Source organism: Nelusetta ayraudi, unplaced genomic scaffold (genome assembly GCF_046127955.1).
Source record: "Nelusetta ayraudi isolate G7.1 ecotype Tasmania unplaced genomic scaffold, CSIRO-AGI_Nayr_v1 ptg000136l, whole genome shotgun sequence".
NCBI classification, from domain to species: Eukaryota; Metazoa; Chordata; class Actinopteri; order Tetraodontiformes; family Monacanthidae; genus Nelusetta; species Nelusetta ayraudi.
The window spans coordinates 5,521,916-5,547,500 of NW_027466186.1; the positions used below are offsets into that span (position 1 = coordinate 5,521,916).

General features: G+C 43.9%; 1 protein-coding gene across 2 annotated transcripts in view; it reads right to left on the reverse strand.

Annotated features, from left to right (window-relative positions):
• Positions 1 to 25,585, reverse strand: part of cdkal1 (CDK5 regulatory subunit associated protein 1-like 1) — a 196,421-nt gene that overhangs the window by 26,762 nt on the left and 144,074 nt on the right. For both annotated transcript variants that reach the window (XM_076012947.1, XM_076012948.1), the window contains one exon: positions 22,713 to 22,775. In XM_076012947.1, the coding sequence (XP_075869062.1) occupies positions 22,713 to 22,775 (63 nt within the window). The remainder of the gene's footprint in view (positions 1 to 22,712; positions 22,776 to 25,585) is intronic.

The window sequence follows — 25,585 nt, forward strand, 5'->3', positions numbered from 1 at the left end:
GATAGAATGTCAGAACTGAATTCTATGTGTCAGATGTTGACACATACTAGATGTGTACCTATAATCAGCCTCATTTAGATTAAAAACAGTCATCAGTACAACTCTCTTCTTATCTGTGATAGCCAGCCGTGCTAAACTTAAATATAGAACTGAATTTTAAATAATTTTGTGCAAATCCAACATTTCTCTTTATCTGACAAATACAAGTAAATTCTTCAAAGACAAAAGCCCACACTCTGAGGAGTTGTAAATCGTGAACAAACGGCTCCAAACTGACTGGAATTAGAACGAGTCAAGATCATTTAAGAAAAACCTGCATGTTCCACGCGACATGATTTAACCAAACTTTCATTGTTGAAGGACGACAAATGCACGTTGGCGTTCTGTGGGCCGCTGACTCGATATGAGCTGACGCAGAGCCACACTGATGTATGGAATCCTACAGGCCTATGTATGCAGGAAAAGTGGCCACTATAGAATGAATGTATGCATGTGTCAAAGAGACAGCAAAGGGGTTTGGACAGTGGCTGAGGATAAATAAAGATATTATGTCTCCTAATTGTGCGACCCGCAGCGGAAGAAAGTCACTTGGACAGCAAGAGGCTACAGGCGTCACAAAGAGCTGACGTGCACACACGGCAACACGGCCAGCACGCTCCAATTTCATTAACTTCACTTTTTAACATGTTCACACTCGACACTCGTGACTTTTTCTATAACATAATCTCACAATCTCTCAGCCACGCTGCTCATTTACATTTGCCATTCAGACTGAAAATTTAAAAAAAATAAAAAAGACCTACGCTGTTTGCCTCACTTAGTATAGATTCGGAGGCTTTGGTAGTGTTGTGGTACTTGAGATTGGTCTTGGTCTCAAGACCACTTTTTAAGGGTCTCGGTTGGCGTAAAAAAAAAAAGGAAAAAATCAATATGTATAATTATTAGTTTTGGTCTGAGAGATAAAAAAAAAAAACTATCTATGGTGATGGCTTCAGTGTCACTCAAACGGGCAAATTCCCAAAGCCAGACTGACGAAAACCGCGGGAGCCAATCAACCAGTCGAAATAAATCAACTGCTTCATCCCAGTGAATCACTTTAACCCTGGCTGATGAAAACATGAGAGAAAATCATTTAAATATCAAAAAAAAAAAGTCAAAGAGAAAATCTCAACACACACACAAGACGCAAAATCCCGACCAGTGAAAGTCAAATTGGCTTCAGCAAGATGAGACTCGAATGAGCAAATGGCTCACAAAGGGGGGAGAGGTGGGGGAGGGGGAGATATTAGCACTTCAATGGTGTTGATTGATTTATGGCAGCGGGGATCAGTTTGAATTCACTTCATAAGACACACGCACACACGCGCACACACACACACACACACACACACACACACACTCAGACACAATGAGCATTCATCAAAGTGAGCAGGTAGTAATCAGGCAGAGCTATAAGGAGGCCGGCCTGCTATTATTCAAAGCCACATCCGCCGCAAACAGACAGACGGACACGAAGCACGATGTGTTGTGACTCACCCTGAAACCGCGAGGCTCACAGGTCGCCCCGATCCCCGGTACACTGCACTGCCGACAGGAAAGCTCCCAGCTAACTACTGCACAGGAGCGCGTTCAGCCAGGCAGCTGCGGTGGTAACTGCTAACTGGTAACGTTAACTTGGATTGATCAAATATCTCCGCCATCTCAATGATAATTTTAAAAAGAAGTTCAGCAATCTTTACTGAGAGGTTTGCTCTCGCAAACGTGTGACCTTAACTACATTAAGTTCACAGCCTAACAAATAATAATTGTGAATTTTCAAATCTCAGCGACAGAGAGATAGATAGATAGACAGCCAGCCTTAATGGCAAGTATGTAAAATAAAGTGCCATGAAAGAGGCATTACGGTAGTTTAAATCTTGCATTTCACCAGCCTTTGTGTGCACACGGTGTTTATGACGACTGCGTGTGTTCTGTGTGTTGCTCCACTTCATGTGCATTCCTGCCCGCGGCTGTATGATCAGACAGATCAGTTGGCAACTGACAGTGACTCTCTGAATAAACAGGTATTAGGTGCAAAGGGCGCATATTACTGGGAATATACGTTTGCTGCTCCAAATCTGCTGTTTAAGTATAAGCATGGAGGAGGTTGTGTGTGTGTGTGTGTGTGTTGCAGCAGCAGATGCCAGACTCTTGGGGTGGCATATGGCCGAGTGGCTGGGCCTCCAAACGGTCAGCGTTTTTGTATGTGCGAGCGTGAGCGTGTGAGAAGCCACACTGCCTGCACTCGAAGCGTACGACCAAAATTAGACCATCTATATTCATCTCCCATCCTGGAACACGTGCACATTAAGCGCATCTTCGCTCGCCGCGCGCACGGATCCGGCGAATAAAAACAAAACCGCCCACAGCTTCTGGGGGAAGTGGTAATCGGGCGGTTATGACAGGGAGAAACAATCTGCAGCAGGTAGAACAGAAAAAGCGGCTATTGTTATGTGACACTTTAGGGTGTTATTTATTTTCAGCCAGCAGCGGCTGCACGCGTTGGCCGACAGCTGGAGCCGCTCCGCTCGGTTGACTTGACCTCTAGGCTTCGACTGAGCCTTCTGATTTGGCGGCACATGAAAGGTAGAAATGTTGTGAGGATTGTGTGCGACAGCATGATGTGCTGCAAAGGACTCGGTGGACGTGTTACCATGTTTAAACAGATTCATTGTTGTGGGTTCGTAGCAAAGCCCGACGCCGCTGGCTTTGGATGGAGCCGATGCTGTGGCCTTCATGCTGGTTTAATAATAAAGCAATGGAAAGTCACAATGGGACGTCACTGAATTGTTCTTGTCCATGAATGGCATTGGAAACCTTCGCATTGTAAAACTGGGCCAAAACCTGACTTGACTCGGTGCCTGAAGAAGCTGAAGAATTGAAGCGGAGGATTTTCTGGGTGATCTGGTACAAAGCTCAACTCTGGATCAAAGCTACAGTTAACTACCAGCACCGGGTTGATAGTTTGATGCTGACCAACCACAGCAAACAGCAGTGCTGATTTACAAAGACAAGGCATCGCTTGTTTTTCTCTTTTCATTTCTTTTGAAGTTGTCAAAACCGATGAAAGGCAGTTACCTAACACGGAAAATGGGGTTAGAAACCATGTTTGCCAAATATTAGACCCACAATACAACATTTCTTTTAAGGAAAATGTAAAACTTAATAGATAAATAAATAAAACAAATAAATACATGGACAGATGGATGGATGAAAAGAAAGGCAAGACCCACCACAACATCACTTTCACTGTAGCATTTTAACAAGGAAGAATTGCGTCCATAGCGCAAAACTGTTTGTTTTTTTCTCTCTTTTTCGACAGTCTACAATGACATCATGCTAGTTTAGGGGACTGATGCACTGTCAGATGCACTGACATGTATGTTTTTCCCCCTTGAGAAAAACATACATGCCAGAATTTGCTTATATCTGCTTACAGGCACTAGATAATAAATAAACAAGTAAATGTGCAGCACTGGCCTGTGGTGGACTTGGTACATAAACAAGGCGGCTGTATACGACCGCTAAAAGCCTGGGGCTCTTGTAAAGTTCCGCATACTTGTTGTCCCCTAATGTGAAAACGCCGTCACGCTCTAATGTCAGGAGGCACTGGCGCACACAACACACACATTCACTCACACACACACACACACACACACACACACACACACACACACACACACACACACACACAGGTCAGTGCATAGATAATAGAATTAAATAACGCTGGATAAATTAGCCAACTCCTGTCCTCCACGAGTCCTCCAACACTTATCAATTCAATCCATGCTCGCCAGCAAAGGTTATATATTCATACACGGTACATTAGATGCGCAAACTATTTGTATCCTCGATAAGAGCCCGAGGCGCCCGCCGCTGCTCTGCAGGGCTACTTGCTGCTGTAACAAAGTCAGCGATGATACCGCTATAGTTTATCACTTCTACCACTTTTGACATTAAACCACTCGGGGGACAGAACAAATAGAAAACCAACACCATCAATGGTTTATTCCATTTCCTGCTCTGTATAAAGATAATAGCGCAGCCCAGGATACTGCCATCTACAGGTTGAAACCGATAAACGATAAAGTGCTGCAAATGTGTCCTTCTGGCGTGAGAAAAAAAAAAAAAAAAAACACTGGTTATTGACTGTCGGTGAATCTTTTACCACAGTTTTACATAGCATGTACATAGTTAAACACAGTACGTATATACGTAACATATGTACGTTTTGCACGCATGACTTTACGAATTTGAGAGCGGCTGAGTAACAACGTCGGAAGAAAGCGAACAACAATTTTTTTTTGTTTGCTTTTCACATTACACATTTTTTTTTGTTCTGTTTTTTTTTTTCCAAGAGAGAGACCTTCAGATTTCTAACAAGGCTCCAGGCGCCGGCTGCCAATACACTGACAACCAACTGAGGTTATTCACATTTGTATCCACTACATTGGATATCAAAACAGAGGCAGTGCGGGAAAAGCCCGGCGGCAAAGTTATCGCCTCGGCCGAGAAACAAGCCTCGCTCGCATTATCTGCTAAACAGCACAAAGCCAAAGCAGCTGACAATTTAGCCAACAGATAGTAAATAACCAGCCGGTGCCCTTTTCCGGCTCCGCGATTCGTCTTACGGCTCGGCGTGCCGCCGCGCGAGCGCACATGCGAAAGGTTATACACTTGTCGGAGGATGGCGAGTTATCCTATAGCCTGTGTAGGGCCACGGCGGCGGCCGCCGGGGGGGACGCACGCACCAGTTGGCGACTTGGCCGAGTGCTAGCTCCAGGACTTTTGTCACTACATGTGTAGATGGAGGGGCGGAGGGGAGATGGGGATTGGGGGGGCGGGGGGGAATCAAACCTTGTGTAAACAACGTGATAACAAAGTGGCCTCGGAGTACGACGCCGGTCCAAACGTGTCAGAGGAGCATCAGCGACGCGGCCGGCCCGAGCGAGTAGCGACAAACACGAGAGGGTTTCATGAGATGCCAGCTTTAAAACACACACACACACACACACACACACACACACACACACAAAGATGCACACGCTCTAAATCAAGTCGAAAGAGAGCGCACGCAGACACAAACACACGCACTCTAAATCCTGTCGAAAGAGTGCGCACGTACAAACACACAAACGCACACACAAAAAAGCTGCAGGGACACTTTGACTTAATTTGTTTATGCTAGAGTTCCTGGAAAAGACGGCGCTCAAGGCAACAACACGCTGCTTCTGCATGAGAGGAGACGACTGGAACTGGTCGGCCTCCCTTTTATTTCCCTCTCCTCTCTCTTTGTAATACTCGTCTTCTGTCATTCTCTATCTGTTGCCGCTCTTCTCCCCCCCCACTGGCCCGCGTCCAACGCCGACCCTGGCCTCGCTCTCCCTCTGTTTATCTCTTCCCCCCTTCTTTTATTTCTGCGTTCCTCCGGTGGCCGTGATAAACGAGCTGTTAAATCTCGGAGGAGGCGCCCGCAGGTCGGCGGCAGGAGCAAGGGGAGCGGCGGACCTACACGCGGGTGGCTGGTGATACCGTTGTTGTTGGAACAGGGGGCAAATTATTTATGGGAATTGAAGCCAAATGCCGTGGGATTCATCAGCGCTCGGTAACGTTTTGGTTCAAGAGGAGGTCACCGAGGAGCCGCCGAGCGTCCGCCGGGACAAACCTGGCACACAAGGAATATGTGATGTCTGCACGCGTTGCTCTGATTCATTCATATTCATCTCATTATGAGAAGTGGAAATTAAAAGAGAAATGCTTGCGCCTCGACCGCAAACTCTCAACTGAATAATCCTCGTAGTGTACAGATGTATGACTTTTATTACTCTTTATACCACAGTTTAGTTATTTACGTGCCTTTAATTACACAAGTTCACTTGTCAAACTGCTAGAAATGTTAATTTCTTCTGGAGATCAATAAAGTATGTGTCTCTCTGTTTGTCTGTTTATCCGTCCATCTAAAATACATCTTATAGAAGGTTTTAGGGGTTGGCAGTTCAAAATTCTGAAATTTTAACACCAAAATACACAAATTTGATCTAGGCTTTAGTTAAAAAATGAACACTGAGAAACTGGATGTACTACAATCATTTTCATTGTATCACTCGAACCTCACTCACCATGGAGACCGAGCGCCTCGATGACGAGTGGTAGTTAACATTTTAAAATCATCAGAAAACAAGTGGGCCAAAGTTTATCTCGAAGCAGAACACAAGTAATAAGCTTGGAGGAAAAAAGGCTAAAAGAGCCAGAGTGACAGAATACCTCATCCACCCTCTAGTCTATTATATGACGGGCTGCTGTTTTGACGCTTCACTTCATGAGTCTCTACAGTTATTTCCTCTTGTAAAGCAAATGACTGTTTTTGTGTTTGTTTGCTTTTTTTTTTTTGGAAATCATCCTGGGAATCGTAAAAATTGGCACGTTGTGATCTACATTTAGATTGTTTTTCAATTAGAAAGATACTAAATCAAAAAAAAGGTTTCAGAAAGAGAAGCACGCGTGCGCGCACACACACACACACACACACACACACACACAGACACAGACACACAGACACACAGACACACACACACACACACACACACACACACACAGAGGTGGCTTTTATGCGTTTGATCTTCCCTGCTTTCTTTTAACAGAGGCATCATGTGATCAAGTTGTCTGACGAGCCCTGGGGCTGCGACGTCTTCCTTTCAAAGCAGGTTTTATCTTATGAGGGTGCAGGATGTGACTGATGGCGGTGCAGGATAGACAGAGAGACTTCAGAGTGCGAGACAGAGAGGAAAAACACCGGCCGAGGTCATTTTAATTTAATATGGGACTGCAGCTCTGCCGTGCTCCTGACAGCTAGTTTATGCTAATTATGTTAATGTATGTTAAATGACTATGCTAATTAAGTAACAGGAGTTACCTGCAGGGAGAACAGTGTGTGGAGAAGACATTAAAGTCCTGATTGAACCGGGAGGTGTTTGTTTGGGCAGGACACTTCTTCTACAAACTGACCAGTGTTGTTTGAGAATGTTGAATGTAAACATAATGTTTGTTTGTTAAATTATAAAGAATTAATTAGACCATAAACCCCAGCGCGACTTAAATCGGAAACCGATGGGGACAAAACTCCCTCTTCTTAATAACTATGATGTTTTTGTGCTGTGGTCTTACATAACAGTCATGCCACAGTTTTTAAAGCATTCAATACGAGGGATTAAATATGATTCAATTTTAATTGGACATAAACACAGAAACAGCCTTTGATGAACACTTGAACTGTGTTCAGTCCTTAAAACAGCAACTGTGAATGAACTCTTCGTATTTCACGATTTGTTCATTTATTAAATTTTGTGACTACGTACAAAAAAAAACATTACTGCATCAGAAATCGGTTAATTACTTTCGCCCTTTTATTTATTCTGCTGTTTGTTGTTTTTTGCTTGTTTTTTTTTTTTAATTAAAACGTCATTCCAATAAACCTCCTCTTATATCTGCACTCTTGGACAGCTTTTCTTTTTTTTCCCCCCTGAAAATAATAACATGAAAAGCCAATCAGTGGAAAACTGTATTGTTTAAATCAAGAGGAGAAGGGGAAACCTTGACTTTTTCCCCCCTTTTTTGCAGAGTAATGGGCTTGAAGACATTTTTCCTGCGCTGGTTGGGACTTCAAACAGCTATCACTTGCTCCGACGAGGCCGGGCTCTTGTAAGTAAAAGCTAAAAGGAAGTCGGCCGGCAGTGTTTAACAAAGAAATAAAGGCGGGCAGAAAGAGAGAGAGACGGGAAAAGTGAGGAGAAGAGGCGGCTTTAAGAAATGGAAGGCTGGCAAAGTGGGGAGGAAGCCGACAGCAGGCTTCGTCTTCAATTCATCTTCACCTTCAATCTGGTGTGTGGAAGGGAGTGAAAAAAGATGGACGTGGAGAATAGAATCTACTGGAGGTATATATACATATATATGTAGAGAGAACGAGGGGGAGAGAACGAGAGAGATAGAAGGAGATATAGGTCGAGATAGATTTAATATGTACCAGCTGTGAGACGGTGTGGTCATAAAACTGCTGGAGAAAATAAAATCACGCCGAACCTTCGCTGTCACATTCAAGAGTGGAGGAGCAGAATGAGGTCCGATTATGGGCGACCCTGCGAGGCTGCCAGGGTCGCCGCTCCTTTTCAACTCTGAAATACCACCCATCCCACCTGCCAACGTCCAATGAACAGTGTTGTCGTTCAGCCTGAAGATGGCGTGGGGTTCATCGCGGCACGGTGGGAAAGGGACACAGAGGCCGTCAGCCTCGAGCCTGCCAGAGGCTACAGAGGGTGAGGCTTTGTGAAGCATCCGGTTAGAACGCTGTTTAAAAATAAATAAATAAAACAGGAATTTTGGAAAGAAAAAATAAATATTGTGGAAAAAGGTTATTTGCACGTGAAAATAGGCAAAGTGGTGGCGGCAGCATGTGCACAGACATAATGTGGCGGCAGTTTATCACCTTTGCGTTCACACGTGCAACAAACAAACAGGTCTTTGAAGCGCAGTGCAAAGAGGAGCAGACCCAACCGGGTCAGTTTAGCACACTCTCATCGCAGCGGCTGTTAAGCGTGTCTTTATTTAGCACGTTTGCGCTGGTGCTATTTCAGCGATGCACCCACTGCTTCAAAATCACTCATTTCCTGCGTCGTCTCGTCCGAGCAGGAAGCACCGACCACGCTACCCCTCTAAACGTCCCCTGGTCAGCGCATCCGCGTCGGGCTTCCCTGGCAATCTGTTTGGCCGCTTCGCCAGAGCTTCTTCATCCAGGATTCACCTAACGACGGCTGTTAATTACAGCTATTTATTAGCCCCAAACAGCCAATTAAGAGGCCTTCAGTACAACAAGCAAAACACACTAATCTGGGCGCAACACATTGAGAGATGACTCTACCAGAGATTATGAAGAAAAATGAAAACGGGGACCACAATGCTAATAGGTGTCAAATCTAAAAAAGGCCCTTTGTTTTCTATGCGACTCCGCGATGCCATAAATATTCAGCTCATTTTTTTTCCCCCCAAGGTGCTTTTGTTCCATTGTCTTTTGACTTTCGCCTCTTTAATAGGAGGACGCTCTTGTTATTCTGTGCCGTTATCTTCCACTGATTTTCCCCTCTGTGTGCTCCAAATACGTCCAGGGTGGGTTTTTTTTCCGAACAGTAAGCGATGATGGTGGCATGGCTGTATCGCTAGTGGTGCACACAGCGGCAGATATCCTTGAAAACACAACAAGCTAGTCCATCAAAATACAAACAGCTAATTAAAGATAAATTTACATCTCTATCATATTAACATTGCAATCAAAATGGGTTTTTTTCTAATGTTCCTTTCAGTTTTGTGAATGTCATAAGGCTTTTGACATTCACACAACAATTTCAGTTTTTCACTACACATAAAATAAAACATCTGATATGGACAAAAACTTTCAAATAAAGTGTGGTAGTATGATATGAAGCTATGGTGTCATTAGCTCTCAAATATGGCTGAAAGGTTTTGACGCTCTCATGAGGTGGTTTTTCTGACGTATCGACGGAGGAGGAGACAGAATATTTTTTTTTACAAGTAATCGAAGAGAAAAACATGACAACTATTATTGACAGCAAACAAACGTAAACAAACAAAAGCAAACATAATTCTCGTAGAACAAGATCTTACGAGAATTATGGCTTATGCACTTCACACCATTCAATGGAAACACCTGCAAATTGCAATTGTACTTTGTCAAAATTTTAGAAATATCACTTTTACTTTGTGAAAAACTGTCATGGAAACGCAGCTAATGATGAATCTGGACTATATATGCACTATAAATAAAGCAAGACGCAGTTTTCAACTGGAGACCACCCAGACCCATGACATTGACATTGACATCGAAGCGTGTCTAGCTGACCTGACATGGACTGTCGCAGTCAACAGCGCAGTGTTGAACATCATCTTGGAGAAAGCCAAGAGAGGGAGTAGCCGGGTGAATTTTGGTGAGAAAGTGCCACATCGGCAACACCTGTTATTTGTCAGTGGTCCAATTCTTCCTGTTAACCCATTAAAAAGAACTCCAACAGGGACTCTGAAAGGATCATTTTCAAGGCAGAGGTGGCACATTGTTGCATCATATCTTTCAACAATCAAAGTGACTTCTAAGAATTTTACCCCACCACCCTGATCCACCACATGCACCTGCACCTACTGTATGGTTCTACTGAATCGCTACTGTCTCAATACTTATCCAAGATCAAGAGCTGACAGCCAAGGCTTAGGAAGCTCCAAATTGGCTCCTAAACTATATGTGGACTGAATAGGAAAAATGAAATATTTCTGACATGTCAGCAGGTGACAACTGTGAAAGAGTCAAACTAACAAGTGAAACGAACAAAATAAGGCTAAAAAGGGGAAACAACACGAGTTTTACAGTCTTTATATAAACTTTAATCTCTTTTCACACACAAACACAAACACACACACACACACACACACACACACACACACACACACACACAAACACACACACACACAAACACGCACACACACAAACAAACAGCCTGCAGTCGATTAATGCATCACTTTGCCCTCCCCTGCTGTGTCCCAGTTTTTGTAACTCTGCTATAATGAGAATGAGACTTCGGCAGTGGTGAAGCCACATTCGGTCCTGCACAAAAACCTCATTTAACAGGCCATGGGTGCAGAATGTGTGCGTGTGTGTGTGTCAGTATGTTTTCCTCTCTCCAAATGTGTGCGTCTGGGGTAGAAGTCACCCGTCTCCCAGTCACGGCTGTGTTTACATGCACACGAGGGAGCAGAGGAAGGCACCTCCAGGCAGCAAAATCAATTAGTGTGTTTGCATAAAGTCTTGTGTACCGAATGCCTCAATCTCGTGTTTACATGCGACCGGCCAATCGCTTCGTTCATCAATTCATTCAGCTTTTTTTTTACCCTTTATTCGGCACACGACGTAATGTCAGAACTCGCGGTGATGTTATTACGTCATCTGTGAGATAACTTGGAAACTGCACGCTGCAGCCGTGCGTGATGCTGAGTCTGCAGCGGCGCAGGGCTGAACACTGTTCCAGGCAGAATGGGCTGAACAGGGTTTTAGCAGACAAGTGGCCAACTTGTAAACATATATTGCTGAAGATAAGACCTCCGCAAGTACAATGCGAAAATCAATTACCGAGCGCCGATTCCCGGCGGTGTTAACGTGTAATTTACAACGTACGATAAGCTCTCGGCAGACTTTTAAACGAGGAGTTAAAGTAGCTTACAGCCGAACGGGCGTAGCTTCCATCTATAAGGGCCAGAGGCGTTAATCCAACAGAGATTGGCTGAGTTAGTCTTGCTGAAGTGTTTCCCAACCACGGATCTGCGATACTGTGATAGGCTGAGCTATAAACCCAGTGGGTAGGAGCAACGGTAGCCCTTAAAACATAAATTCCGTTCACATAAACTAAATAGCTCCTTTCTGCAACCGGATCTCTTTCACCGCTGTTAATCTCACTCAGTTAAAAAAAACAAAAAAAAACCCTGTTAAGAGTTTGCAAGATGAAGCGGTTGGTGCACAGAAATTAGTGTTGTAGACCACTTGTTAAGGGTCTCGGTCGCGTCTCGGACTCTAAGGCATTTTTCCTCAGCCTTGTCTCGGTCGGTCACATACCTGGATTTCAATGGATAGCCAGAACTCCCCACAACAACAGACTTGCAGGTCCTCTGAGGACCTACAAGTCAGGATTCACATTTTTATTTTAACAGAAAATACCTAGTTGAAAAACCTCTACAACTGACACCAGGCCATTGAAATGGGGTCACATGCCTAGACAAAAGTCTAAGATAAAAGTCTAACGGGTGTGAAAGTGGTTGAACACTTGTTCAAATGAACTGTATTGATGAGTCTAAAAGCATCGCGGGGGCCAGCGTCGGCCTGCCAACCCTGTCACACCGGTAACGCCCTCGGATGCGGCACGCCCAACGCTCGGCCGAACAACTCACAAACCATGACAGAACCAAACGAAACCCGGCTGAGAATCCTGTGGGTGAAGTAGCAGCGGCCTTGGTGGCGCCACAAATTGCTAAATTACAAAAAACATGTTTTTGTGCACATTTCTTTCCAGAAAGTGGATCAAACAAAAGAAGAAAAGAAAGAATGCCAGTCCTGTCTAAAGTGAAAATGGTGAAGTGGACTTTTTTGTGCTACGGGATGTTTAATCAATCGGGCACAAACAGAATTTGATGGGGTTCCAGAGCACTTTCAGAAGAACATTTCAGCTTCTACACAGTCACAGCTGGAACAAATAAAAAACACAATCTGTGAAGACATGCTGACTGAGTGAGCTCGATCGAGCACCTCCAAAAGAACCGAATTACCAGATCAGCAAATCAGGAAAAAATTGAAATATTACTAAACACTTGTGAAGTCCTTAGTGATTAGTCAACACTCAATCCTCAAGACTAGAAAGTAGGAAATAAAACTATGGGAATACATCCACTTCAATTCTTATACTCATAACACTGTATTTTTCTAGTGCTATATACATATTCCCTGCATTAAATACCCAAACACTCACAATCTCTGGCTGTATATACTGGGTCACTTGGTCCACTTGGCATACTAACTTAAAAAGGCCTGTATTAATGAAGCAAATAGCAGCCACCATTTACTTCTGCGCTGCCATTAACAGCATCGCTTCCTGATGCTACATGAAGAGCACGTGATGACACTTCACCGCGCCCTATACGTGCCTGATTTATTCTGAAGATGGAAAAGCCAAGCAGCTGCAGAATATAAGAGGGTGGCCCGCATGTATATTAATGCAAACACACACACACACCTTTTAAATAGCTCTGCTTGAGTCAAAGCCCCATTGACTGAATGCACGTCTAGAAAACCATTTAGCCACACAGGCCCTAATAAGCCTGTATTATTAGTTTCTCTCTTCTCACACACACACACACACACACACACACACACACACACACACACACACACACACACACACACACACACACACACACACACCCACCAGCCTTTCATTCAAATGTCAGTCACATGACAAGCGGGGAAAGAGAAGAATCTGTCTGTGTGTGCTGTGGTGTGCGCGTGCGTGCATATGTGCGCATAGCGGAATGTGACACCTTTTGCCCTATAAATGATGGCAATCAACAAGCCATTACTGCACAAGCTGCAGCTGTTATGGTGCAAGTGAGTCACTGGCCGTCCAATGAGAGCAGATATTGCTTGAAATTTTATAACAAAAAAAAAGGAGAGAGCTTTTATCATGGGGTAATGTAGCAAATATATTTAGAAATGCTTCAGTTTCTATCATCTACTTTTACAAAATGAAGTCATTTATTTTTTTCTGTTTACAAACAAAATTCTTTTTTTGTTTTTGCCAACCCATCAGTACTTATAAAAGGTTTGAGACACGCTCTCAATAGAACTGTACTGATTTTAAGCCAACGTAAAGGCCAAACTGGAGAGAACTGCCTTGATTCTTTGAACCCCAAATCTATAATCTTGTTATGATTCACATTTTCGGCCAACCTCATAATAGTCAGTGGAGTTTGAGCCTGAAAAGGACAGTGCCTTAATAGAATAAAAAAAATAGTAATTTAAATGGAAACATAGTAGGGTTGTGCATCTCTGGTCTGTGGCCGATACGATACGCATCTCAATACACTACCAATGATTCAATACATTAAAGATACGATACGATTCATATATTATATTTCCGATACGATACGATTCGTATCGCTATGCAATTCAATGAGTTTGATTATCTATCCACCAAAATACAAACATTCTGTATTTTTCAATTTAAATTCAAAGGTATTTTGTGAACAACTGGTTCACAATTAACAATAACAAGGCAAGTGCAATGAAAAATAAATAACCCTTTCCTTATTGCTTACAAATGGAATAAATGTAAACTCTTATTGCTGTTGCTGTAAACAGACACCAGCCTAACTGTCATAATAAAACAGTCACGACAGTGCAATAGCTTGGCTGTGATGAGAAATTGAAGACAGAAAAATAAATAAATAATAAAAAAATAAATAAAAATAAATATCTCTGTGTATCGATACGTATCGGTTAATCTTCCCATCCCTAAAACATAGTATTTTGCTGACGATCTTCATGCAAGACATTGCACAGGTGTTTACACAGAGTGCCTCATGAATTAAAGACACAGTGCAGAATGTTTGGTAATTTGCAGCATCAACATGATAGAAGGAGTTTTGGATGCAGTTGAGACAGGACACTGTGGAAAGGGAAAAACGGGGCATCCTCCAGTGATGAAGATCTTCATCATCATCTTCATCATCATCATGCTTAAAAAACAAAGCCAACAAAACAAGAGGAGGGTTTGTGTACATCCCTCCCATAGAAAGCAGGAAGGGGAAGAGCTTCAGTAACGCTCTTATTCATAACACACTTATCATAGAGGAGGATTATTAGAGGAGCTGCACTGAATCCAACAGACAAAATCTGTAACAACACTTCAGATTGAACATTTTTCAAATAAATTTTTAAAAAATACAAACAAGGGCAGCAGTGAACACATGTCGCAGGATCTATCTGATACTACAAACACAAGGGTTTTTGCAGGGGGTGTGGGGGTGTGCTGCATAAATTAAGAAAATGATTAATATTCAAAGACGTGTATATGTTGGCAGAAAGCTGACTATTCATGAGTCTCAAATATCTGTTTGTACTTTTGACTGTGTGTGTGTGTGTGTGTGTGTGTGTGTGTGTGGGTGGTAGTCCCCACTGGACAACCTTGACAGATTGAGAGCATGTATACATGGCTGCAGTGCTGTGCTGAAGAGTGCAGGGTGGAAATTGCGTTGCTGGCAAGCGGCACTGTTGAAACGTGTGTGCACGCACACACACACACGCACACACACGTGCGCGCGTGCAGAGAGACGCAGGGACTCCATTTATTCCATTTTTGTCACCTTTGATCAAACGGGATGTAAAGTATTACCCAGTGCACTAGCATATTTAATGGATTCGCACCATACGCCATCAAGACATTTCAATGATCTAGTATAAAACCCTTTACATTTGACAGGAGTGCCATTAAGACAGAATATCTAAAATTCACACTGCAGTCATGTAACCATGAATGTCATGGAAATGTGCCAGCTTTCTCAAGTCGACAGTTGTCTGTTTTCATTGTTGGCGATGTTGGAACGAAGCGCTGGGAGTTGCCTCAGAGACTTGCCCAACTTTTTCCTCTTCACCGTTGTCTGTGCAAAACAACAATAAAGTAGAGTAAAGTGGGAATAATGCCTAATTAGGGAGAAAGATGAAGTGGCATGTCCTTTCAGAGCAGTGTGCCTCAAAATGTGTGGTACAAATGTGCAGCAAATGTACCTTTGCGGTACATGTTGGGAGACTAAAGTCCTTCCTTACTTCCTCACTTTACCTTTTTTTTTTTTTTATTCTTAGAATAAACAATCACAAGGACTTGTGCAAACCTCTCTGCACCTCAGCTGGGCACTTAGCTGCAAGGAAATGACTTTTCTTTTTATCGTCTCGCTGCTTTTTGAAACTCTTTCACGGCGCCCCTCGCATCCAGTAATCTCATCCGCCGCCGTGCCGCCGCCGCCGCCGCCGCGCCTCTGCTTTCAAAATTGGCTCTTGAACAGCCCTCCGCCGTGTCCGGTGGTGATAAACATAAATGCGGCTGCGCTGCGGCGAGAGCGATGGCGGCGCCGACGCACTGATAGAAGCACTCTGTCGCTGGCTACTTAAGCGTAGAGTGAAATCTATAATGTCCTTCAACAACAAATGTCACCTACGTGCGCAGGACCTGGACGGCGAGAGGAGCCTTAGTTATCAGGGAGAGGCCAAGGAATGTCTGCGTGTCAATTGTGCTGCACTTTATATGTGCACATTCCCTGTGAGATTGAAGCAAGAATAGAAGAAGAGGCAACACAAGTTTGTGTGTGTGTGTGTGTGTGTGTGTGTGTGCGCGCGCGCTTGTGTTTTGCTTCAACCTAACACACACACACACACACACACACACACACACGTGCGCATTTGTGTGTCTCTTCCATCCACCATGTTATTAATCTGACAACGAAATGCAGCGGCAACCACTGAGAGCTAATTTATAACGCGGACTCCAGCTAAGAGACATGATGGCATCTCACTAAATAAATGTTTAGATTTCCTTTCAGGGAGGCATAAGCACACAATATATATCACGCTCTTATCTACGTGTGATAAAACGATGTGGCCGTCTTTCACATTTTCGGGAGAAAAAAACAAAACTGCAGCCACAATAAAGCCCAAGACTGAAAGATAACAGCCAGGCAGAAATGAACAAGTTAACAATGAAAAACCGCAGTAAGACAATTTTGGGATGTTTATAAACATTAACCTGCACAGGTTAATGCAGGTTAATGAACAGAAGAGGCAAGAACAGGTATTTTTTTGTAAATTCTGTTTGTTTTTGCTCCGCTCATTCCCACCCTGGTGTCCTAAATAGTCGCTTGATTTACAAACTTTGACAAAATGAAGGTTCATGACGGTTCTCAAACATGCCCCAATAACAAAAAAAAACCTGCGCGCTTGATCATGAAAGTAATTAGAATTTGCCAAAAGGGGTAAAAAAAAAAGGAACAATCTGTTTGGTTAACAGGGAGACTTTGATCTGTTACAGAGAGGAAGGAGTGTTGAACCAATCATTACCTTGTTTTCCCCCCTCTTTTCTCCAACTGATAAATAATTGTGCCATCATGAGGGAAAGCGGGATTTCAGAACCGCCGCAGGAGGAAAGTTTATTGGGTGGAGGTAAGTGATTTATTTTTGGTAAATGCCGTCCTTTCCTTTGTCATCTTTAATTATCAACCTTTCACTTGCCCACCGCCGCCCTCCCCATTTATGTGTGTCTGTGTGTGTGTGTGTGTGTGTGTGTGTGTGTGTGTGTGTGTGTGTGTGCGCACGCACCAGGTCTCATAATTAAGGCAATATAGGAGGACAAAGAGAATAAGACATTTGACGTAATCCTTTTTACTTTATCAATATTTTTTTTTTTTTTTCGGTTGAAGGCGTCAGCTGGGGGGAAGCTATGAACTGAGGTTGAGTCGGGGTTACAGTTTGGCATTTGGTGGTTCTAGGGCCGAGCTTTAGGGTGAGGGTCTGGGTTACCCTGTACAAAAGAATGGAAAATGAATGTCCTCGCAAAGATAGCTGCGCGTGTGTGTGTGCGTGTGCATGTTTGTGTGTGTGTGTGTGTGTGTGTGTGTGTGTGTGTGCCTGGACAGGTGCAGCGGGCCATGCTGACAGCTTGTCCCTCCTCTTTTGCCGCAGGGAAAACTGTCACCTCTGTCATTCAGCCCCACGAACACAGCGTGGAGAATGTATTTATGTGTCTGTGTGTGTGTGTGTGTGTGTGTGTGTGTGTGTGTGCGTGCGTGCACGTGCGTGCGTGCGTGCGTGTGCGTGCGTGTGTGGGCTCCTGGGAGACTGTGACAATGTGAGGTTGGGAGAGAGAGATAGAGATAGAATTTATTAGCTCAGCTCTGCCCGAAACAGCTGAGTGCACGGCGCTCGCGCACGCACGCAAGCACGCAAGCACGCACACACACACACACACACACACACACACACACACACAAACACACACGTATAGGCGCACACATACAGACACACACAGAGCCGCACACCTTCGGTTTGCTCAAAACTAAAGCATGATGCTCGTTTCACAAGCTCAGCATTGAGGGACGAAGCCTTCAGGGAGCTGGAGCCTTAACGCCACATAAGACATCATGCAGCGGAGGAGGAGGAGAGGTCCGCGAGTGTGCGCGCTCTTCCAAGAGTTGTCTAACTACGCACAGGCACAGGGGAGCCGGCCGCGGTCCCCGTGGGCAGACAACACCGCAGCAACCTGCCGCTGACGCGCGTCAACCTGGACCCCCGCCGAACCTCTCCGCTGAAGAAGAGCACGGCGAGTCCGGTGTAATTTCAGTACAGGTAGAGGGGGAACTTGTATGCAAGATGAGATCGCAAAGTGGAAAAAAAAGAAAAGAAAAGAAAAACAACACAAAGGTTGGAAGAAGGAACTTCTATCCTATTCGACATCACACCCATTATCAGATCTGCTATTGTACTGATTCCAGTGGAGCAGCCCCACAAAGTAGACTATCTAAAAAGAAAAAATTCTAATCTCCAGGAGGCAGTGTATTTAGCCCTCTGTTTATAGCCTCCAGCAAAAAAACAAAACTCATTTTTAGTTACCCGCTAAAAACTGAGGCCTTGCTGGACGAGATGGCTGTGAGTTGGCCTGTAAGGCCAGAACAAAAACCTGTTTGGGGGTGTCGTCACTACCTAGGATAGGTATTCAGTGCCCTGTGTGATGTCACAAAGGGCTGCGTGTTTTAGCACAACTCTCTCAGGCTCAAAAGGAGAAGAAGAAGAAGAAGAAGAAGAAGAAGAAGAAGAAGAAGAAGAAGAAGAAGAGACTTCATAGAAAAAGAGCGAAATGGAAACTAATTCCCACTTTATTTCCAACTGCAAATGGCTGCAGAATTTGACCCACTGAAAACTGGACTGGACAGATTCTGAAAGGTTGAGGCGCCACCGATCAGGCTGTGAAAAAGAACAGGAAGAAAAAAAACAAGCAAGAGCCTGCACGCTGTAACAAGACACAAAGCTCCACCGCAGCTCATTGGGCAGCACAGCAGAGGCCTCTGAGGGTTGGTGTGTGTAGAGCGTCTGAGTGTGTGTGTGTGTGTGCTTGTGTGTGTCAGTGTGTGTGCTTGTGTGTGTCAGTGTGTGCAGGCCAGTGGCCCTAGACAAAGTGCTCCGCCAGCTTTCTGCCCACTGGTCTTTTCATCGCTGATGGATGGGCCTTGTTCAGCACCATCTGGCTATGGGATATTTCACATTAATCATCACAAACACACACACGCACGCACGCACACACACACACACACACACACACACACACACACACACACACACACACACACAGAAACACACACACTGGTGTCTCTTAAGCACACCGCATGATCGCGATTGTCTGCATGTAAATGAACTCGCACGAGGACCCACAAAGCGCTCGCTGTGATGCGCTGGGACACCGGAGAGAGGGAGAGAGAGGGGGGGAGAGAGAGAAAGTGTAACGGGGGGGGGAGGGGGAACACAAAAGGGAGAATTTATTATGACATTTGTTCCCATTGACAACCAATTTATGTTTTGCTTTGGCCGCATTTGCGATGCCGGCGCTATCTGGGGGAGATTAAGGAGGCGGCCTGGTCCAAAAGAACCAATTACTTCATTTAAAAACATTGTTTCATTTGTGTTTTCTTTTTTTTCTTTTTTCAGCCTGGAGCAAACCAACGCCAGCCCACCACCCCTCACTCACTCTCTCACTCACTTTTTTTTTTTATTAATGACCTTTTCATACCTATAGGAGGTCTCACAAAGAAACACATTTCATGCTTTCCACTCAATCTGCATGCTCCCACCGTCTCCCCGCGTGTTTGTCTGATGTCTTCCCCGGGCACACACACACACACACACACACACACACACACACACACACACACGGAAACACACACAAGCAAGCAAGCAAGCAAGCGCCCGCGCGCACACACACATGAATGCGCTGGTAAACACATAATATCCTTACATAAACCGCCAGCTTAAAGGCGAGACACCCAGGGGAGTTTAATATAAATTGAGGGACATTATCAGACTTCATTTATTTCTGTCTAACGGCTATATGAGCTTAATACAGGCTGATTTGCCGCAGTGTTTCCGCATCGCGTGGACAGGGGCAAGGACGGAGGGAGAGGCGGTCGATCGGCGAGGAAGCATGCTTGACATTAGATTTATTATCATTAAATCATATCTCACGGCTATCTGGGTTTTGTAACACAAGAGGATTTATGTGCACATGTACACTATCTATTGAAAGGGAATGAGACCTACAGGCAGGCGGCCCGGCCCAAACCTGCAAGTTTGAGCCCAAGCGGGAAGATTTGCAGGGAGAAAAGAAAAAACCCTACCTGACATGGTGAAAGTATTTACGTACGAGGGCTATCAGATAGCGCGTAATAGCGCCAGGATTATTTCCAACACATTTTATTTACCGTATAGCGAAATAGCCAAGGTTATCTAGCAGCTCCAATGTTTGACTTTACCAGGGATTTAAAAAAAAAAAAAAGGAGAAGAAGACAAATCCCAGTAAGAACCGCGCGATAGCCGAGCACAGCTGTAATTTCTTATCAAGGCACGTGGGAAATTTTATTTCCCCAGCAATGGGTTTTGTAGCGTGAACAAATGTATAAGTAATGCGACGTATGCGCAGTAATAAACCCATAAATAAATATCCAATTAACTAAGATGATTTTACAACACCGATGAAGAGAATTTGAAAAGGTCTGTTGCTCTGACTGCAGGTGTATTTCATCGTGAGTAAAAAAAAAAACCTTAAAGCTCACAGGGGGTCAGGGCACACACACACACACACACACACACACACACACACACACACACACACAAATACACACACTAACAGGAGGGTAGTGAGTGAAGACACAATACAGTCAGTTTAAGGTTACACATCCATTCATACACCACCAGTCAAAAGTTTGGACACATCTGCTTCTTCTTTATCTTTCTTTTCCACAGACATCAACTATATGAGCAAGATATGTGGATTCATGTGGCAAAAGAAAAAAAATTAAATACCTAAATGTGTTATGTTATGTTGTATATATTTCATATGAAGGGTGGCTATTCTAGATCATTAAAATATAAAACTTGTTTGAGTTATTTCAGACTTCTTTCTTTAATACATATTCCATATGTGTTCATTCATAGTTTTGGTGCCTTGAGTGAAAATCTACAATGCAAATATGAAAATGAAAATGAAAGAAAAAACATTCAATCAGAAGTATGTTTCCAAACTTTTGACTGGTAGTGTACATACAAAGATACATCACACAAAGCTGCATCCATTCACCTCTCAGCCTCATAATTCATGTTCTTTCTTTTAAAAGAGAAAAGCAGACCTTTGAATTTTGATTGACAGGCTGGGAAAAGCTACAAGTGTCTTGAAACTTGAACTCTTTATTTTTTTTCCTCCTTAAACAGATCGACCTTCACAATTTCAAAATAAACCCACACTATAAGTAAAATAAAAAGCGTATTATTTGAAGTATGGTGGAGTCACTACACGCAGCAGTAAAAAGTAACTTCCAGCACATTCATGGAACATTAAGTACCTAATAATGATGAAAACGTGCAAAAAAAACAGAGGTAATTGCCACCTCAGGTTGCTCTATTAACATTCACATTGTTTTTTTCTTCCATATCTTTAAAAAAAAAAACCTGCACACGTATGTGTCGCAGTATTTCCATTGCCATTGGGTACATAAGTACATTTGTGTGTGTGTATGCGCGCATGTGCATGTGTGTGTCTTTGTCTGTGTGTGCGCGCGTTTGAGAGCGTGGGAGGCAGAGCTCCGTGCCTGCCGGAGTGAAAAACGCGATTCCTCTCATATCCTTTTAATTAGTGAGTAACATATAAGACGGGATCCACATTCACAAACTCTTCTTAAGGTACAAACTCAGAGGGGCGGGAGGGTGGGGGGTAAATAAATAAATAATGAAAAGAAAAACCGACATGCTAAAGTTTGGATGGAGGAGACAATGTGTGGCGGGAGCTGCATTAATCACCACTATGTTCACAGCAGTAACAGGCTACCACCCTCCACCTGTTATTGTCTAACCCAGGCATGGGTAAACTACGGAAAAGAAAATGAATAGTAAGTAAGTCAGAAAAAAAAGCTGGATTTCTATCCAGTTTTTCAGTGTTTCAAAAGTCCTTTCAATAAAGAGCTAAATACCATGTGTAGGGTTTCAAAGACATTGGTTTTGTTGAAACGCTTCTGTTCATTTTCAATTAACATTAAAGCACATTTTCTACACATCCCATGATGGAACCCATGTCACGTCTGGCTTGTTTCACCAGAAGTGGAAAATATAGCGGAATGGCATGAAACCCTTCCTACAGCCTTGCAATTGATTTAATACAACCATATGGTAAAGAGCCCTGACACAACACTTGTGCCTCTTAGACGACAGTCGACTTAGTTCTATATTTAGTTCTGTATTCCTAGTCTAAAATGCTGTTTAGTGAGCGGAAATTGTGGCGGAAGCTGGCGTCATCAAACTTCACTGTGGGAAGATATTGCACGACAGGCTACGAGCGGTGAAATATTGTCGTCACAAGGGTGTTGTTGTCATCGCAAGCGGGTCTGCTGAGAAGCAACATGAGTCTAACGTGTTAACTCCAGGATGTATGAGCCAATATAATACAATAGAGGATGGTCGGGGGTATTTATTTGCATGGCTCAATTGGCCATGCAAACACACACACACACACACACACACACACACACACACACACACACACACAATATATAATCAGGAACAAACACTCGGCCTCTCCTCCTCCACTAGATTGCCGACAAGAGGAGCACATCTTGAGAAGGCAAACCGATTCATCACAGCCACAAAGGCAATATGTGACACACTTGACAATTAATACTTTGGCCCATTTAGAGGAGAGGCTGGATGCTTAAAAACTCTGGGCGTAAGAGAAATGAAAGACAGACAGGGCTCAATGAAAGGATGGATGACTTACCTTGTGGTCGTAGGGGTTGTACGAGTGGAAGAGTTGAGACAGTTCTTTCGTCCGCTGCTTCTTCTGTGGAAATGAAAAGAGAGAAAGACGCTAAGAGACAGAAATCAGCAGGAGAAATAGATTCAAGCTGGACATAAACCGGCGATTTAACATCCTGGACACCAGTGGAGCAGCTGCACACCTTTAATTGATCTTTAGCGGGAAGCTAAAATATTTTGTTTTGTTTGGCAGGATACAAAAGCCAGACAGTCAGGTGGGCTCAGACTCACCAGGAAAAGTGTCCATGTCATATGTAACAACACTTTTTGAAAAAGTGGCCCAAGAAAACAACGCCTCTTTCAGTGGAGAATTCACGGGGACGACTAGAGGCACCCATCATTTAAGAAAAACCTACAATTCTTTTTTTTTTTTCTTCAAGAAAACATGGTTTCATTCGTTAAAATGATGATGAGATGCGTGACAAGTCCAACTCTCACCACGCCTTTGTTTACGCTGTGAGTAAGTGTAAGCGCTGACTTACGACGTCAAACTGCATCATCACACAAACGCGTCTCCGGTACGCAAGCGGTGCCAGTGATTAGAAAAGACGATCAAACGTCGGCGCAAAACTCATTGACAACGTCACCGCCGGTGGGGACAAATTCCCTCAGCACGTCCACTTTGATCCGGAAAACCTTCCCTTGTCTCTATTCTAATTCCACCAGGTGACGGTGATTTTCTTGCCGACATTAAACTCACTTGCGCTCATTTTCTCACTGCGCCACTTAAATCAGCGGCGAGCTGGCGACGCCCGCAGTGATTCATTAAATGCGTAGAGTGTGGCGTGGGCAGAACGGAGAGACGAAGCGCCCTTTTGCCCAGTAGCTGTCGCGGAAGGAAAGATCTCTCTATCTCCTCTTTCATCCCCCACTGCCGGAGTCTGGCCTTGACCTTGCGCGTCCTCAGTGTAATGAGATGCACGGGCGCGAGACACGGCTGTTTGATGTGTGGCAGTTGTTAATGCAATCAGTTACATGAGGCCAACCCAGTTACAAAGAGTGCTAATTAGCGCGCTGATTAGGCCATGTCTGCCTAACGGGGGAAGGATATATATGCGTGCGCCGCCGTGGCTACAGGGAGTGTACATTTAACGCCAGGCTCTGCTCTTGCCTCCTTCTGTCCTTTCCACTGGACGTAAAGCGCCAACACGTACTACTGTCTTCAGGCCACACATCTGTGGATACACGCGGGTTGCGGAGCGGCCGCCTAACAAGTTGCTACCCCGCTATCACACACGATCACGATGTACCGAGTCAGCCCCGGGACAGGCAGCAGCGGCTTCGGGATGAGAAATATCGATACGTGGAAAGTGAGAAATTGCACGTGTCTGAAAATCTTTATTTATTTATTTATTTGTTTATTTATTTATTTTACCTTTAGAACTTTCTTCACTGCAGATAAATAATGAAGACATCAGATATATGAGCAATATATATGTAACTATGCAGCAAAGAAAAACATGTTAAATAACTCTAAATAAGCTTTTTTATGAAAGGTGGTTATTTTGAAGAATTTAAATATAAAACGTGTTTGAGTTATTTTACACTTTTATGGTTTCGTACAAAATTCCATGTGTGTTCATATGTATTTTTGATGCCTTCAGTGAGAAACCGTAATGTCATGAGAATGAAAGAAAAGACATTAAATTCATAGGGTGAGTCCAAACTTTTGACTGGTAGTGTCTTTTCTTTGTTAAATACAGTTTATCAATATGAAGGGAGTTTAATACAGAAAACAAAAGGTGAAGCAGAGGCTTTATTTTATTGGACAAATATTTTCAAAATGTCAATGACACGCAAGTGCAAATGACGTTGAGAGGCGTTAAAAAACAAAAAACAAACAAAAAAAAAAACTTTATCTCCTCTCACATTAAGTCATTCCAAGATGCATGGCAGGTTCATTTCCACTAAAGCAGCTTCAGCAGCTGTCAACTATCATCAGTGCCTTTGGAGAGGCTTTTTCCCTCCATTAGACGCCTCTGTCAGATACTTTTTCAATATTTACAGCTTAATATCTGTCACAGCATCCGAGAATCCGCCTCCCTCGTCTCCCAGCCGTCCAGAATCAAATATCACATCGTTTTAAAAAGGCTAAAAAATATATATATGTGTCTCCTCTATCTGCTATTGATTCCCGTGCAGGTTTGCAAACTAACCATTTTCCCAAATCACCTGGAACACCAACGGATGTGAGCGAAGAAGCATTTCAGCAGTTTCAGCGATAGACTTATGACCGAGTGGTTTTTCCATTGGGTGAATTTTAAAATTGGCCAATTTCAGGGTGAATGGAAACACGAGTTGAGTGAATGTCGAGGAAGAAGGAAATGTGAGCGCAATGTAAAAGTCTCCATGACATTCTGGGTTGCTTTGGCAGCCGTTCCTTCGACTCGCAGGTTGTTTGTCTTCAGGAGGAGACGTGACTTCACCACTCCTGACTGACCCTCATCTCTGTCCTTCACTTCCCTGCCTGACTTTCCTCTTTCCTCCCTCCTGCTCCGACGCTCCCCTGCTTCTCCGAGGAGCATTCCGACTTCACCCAGGGCCCTTGTTATCCGTGCAGCTCTGCCGTCATTTGCCCCCCCGTCCTCCCGCTCTCTCTCTCTCTCCCACCTCGCGCTTGTTTCCACCTGATTCCCTCTTGCTTTCTCTGCCAAAGGGCCCTCGGAATCTCAAAATCCTCTTTTCTCTCCATTTGCCTTTGCATGTACCCGTCGGTGCTCCGCCGGCTTCCCTCCAACCTGTGTTTTTCTCCCGAGCGGGGGATACTCATACTAATCACTCTGTCTCCACTCTCCTCCAGCAGAGGCCCGTCTCTCCATAATCTCTCTCTAACTC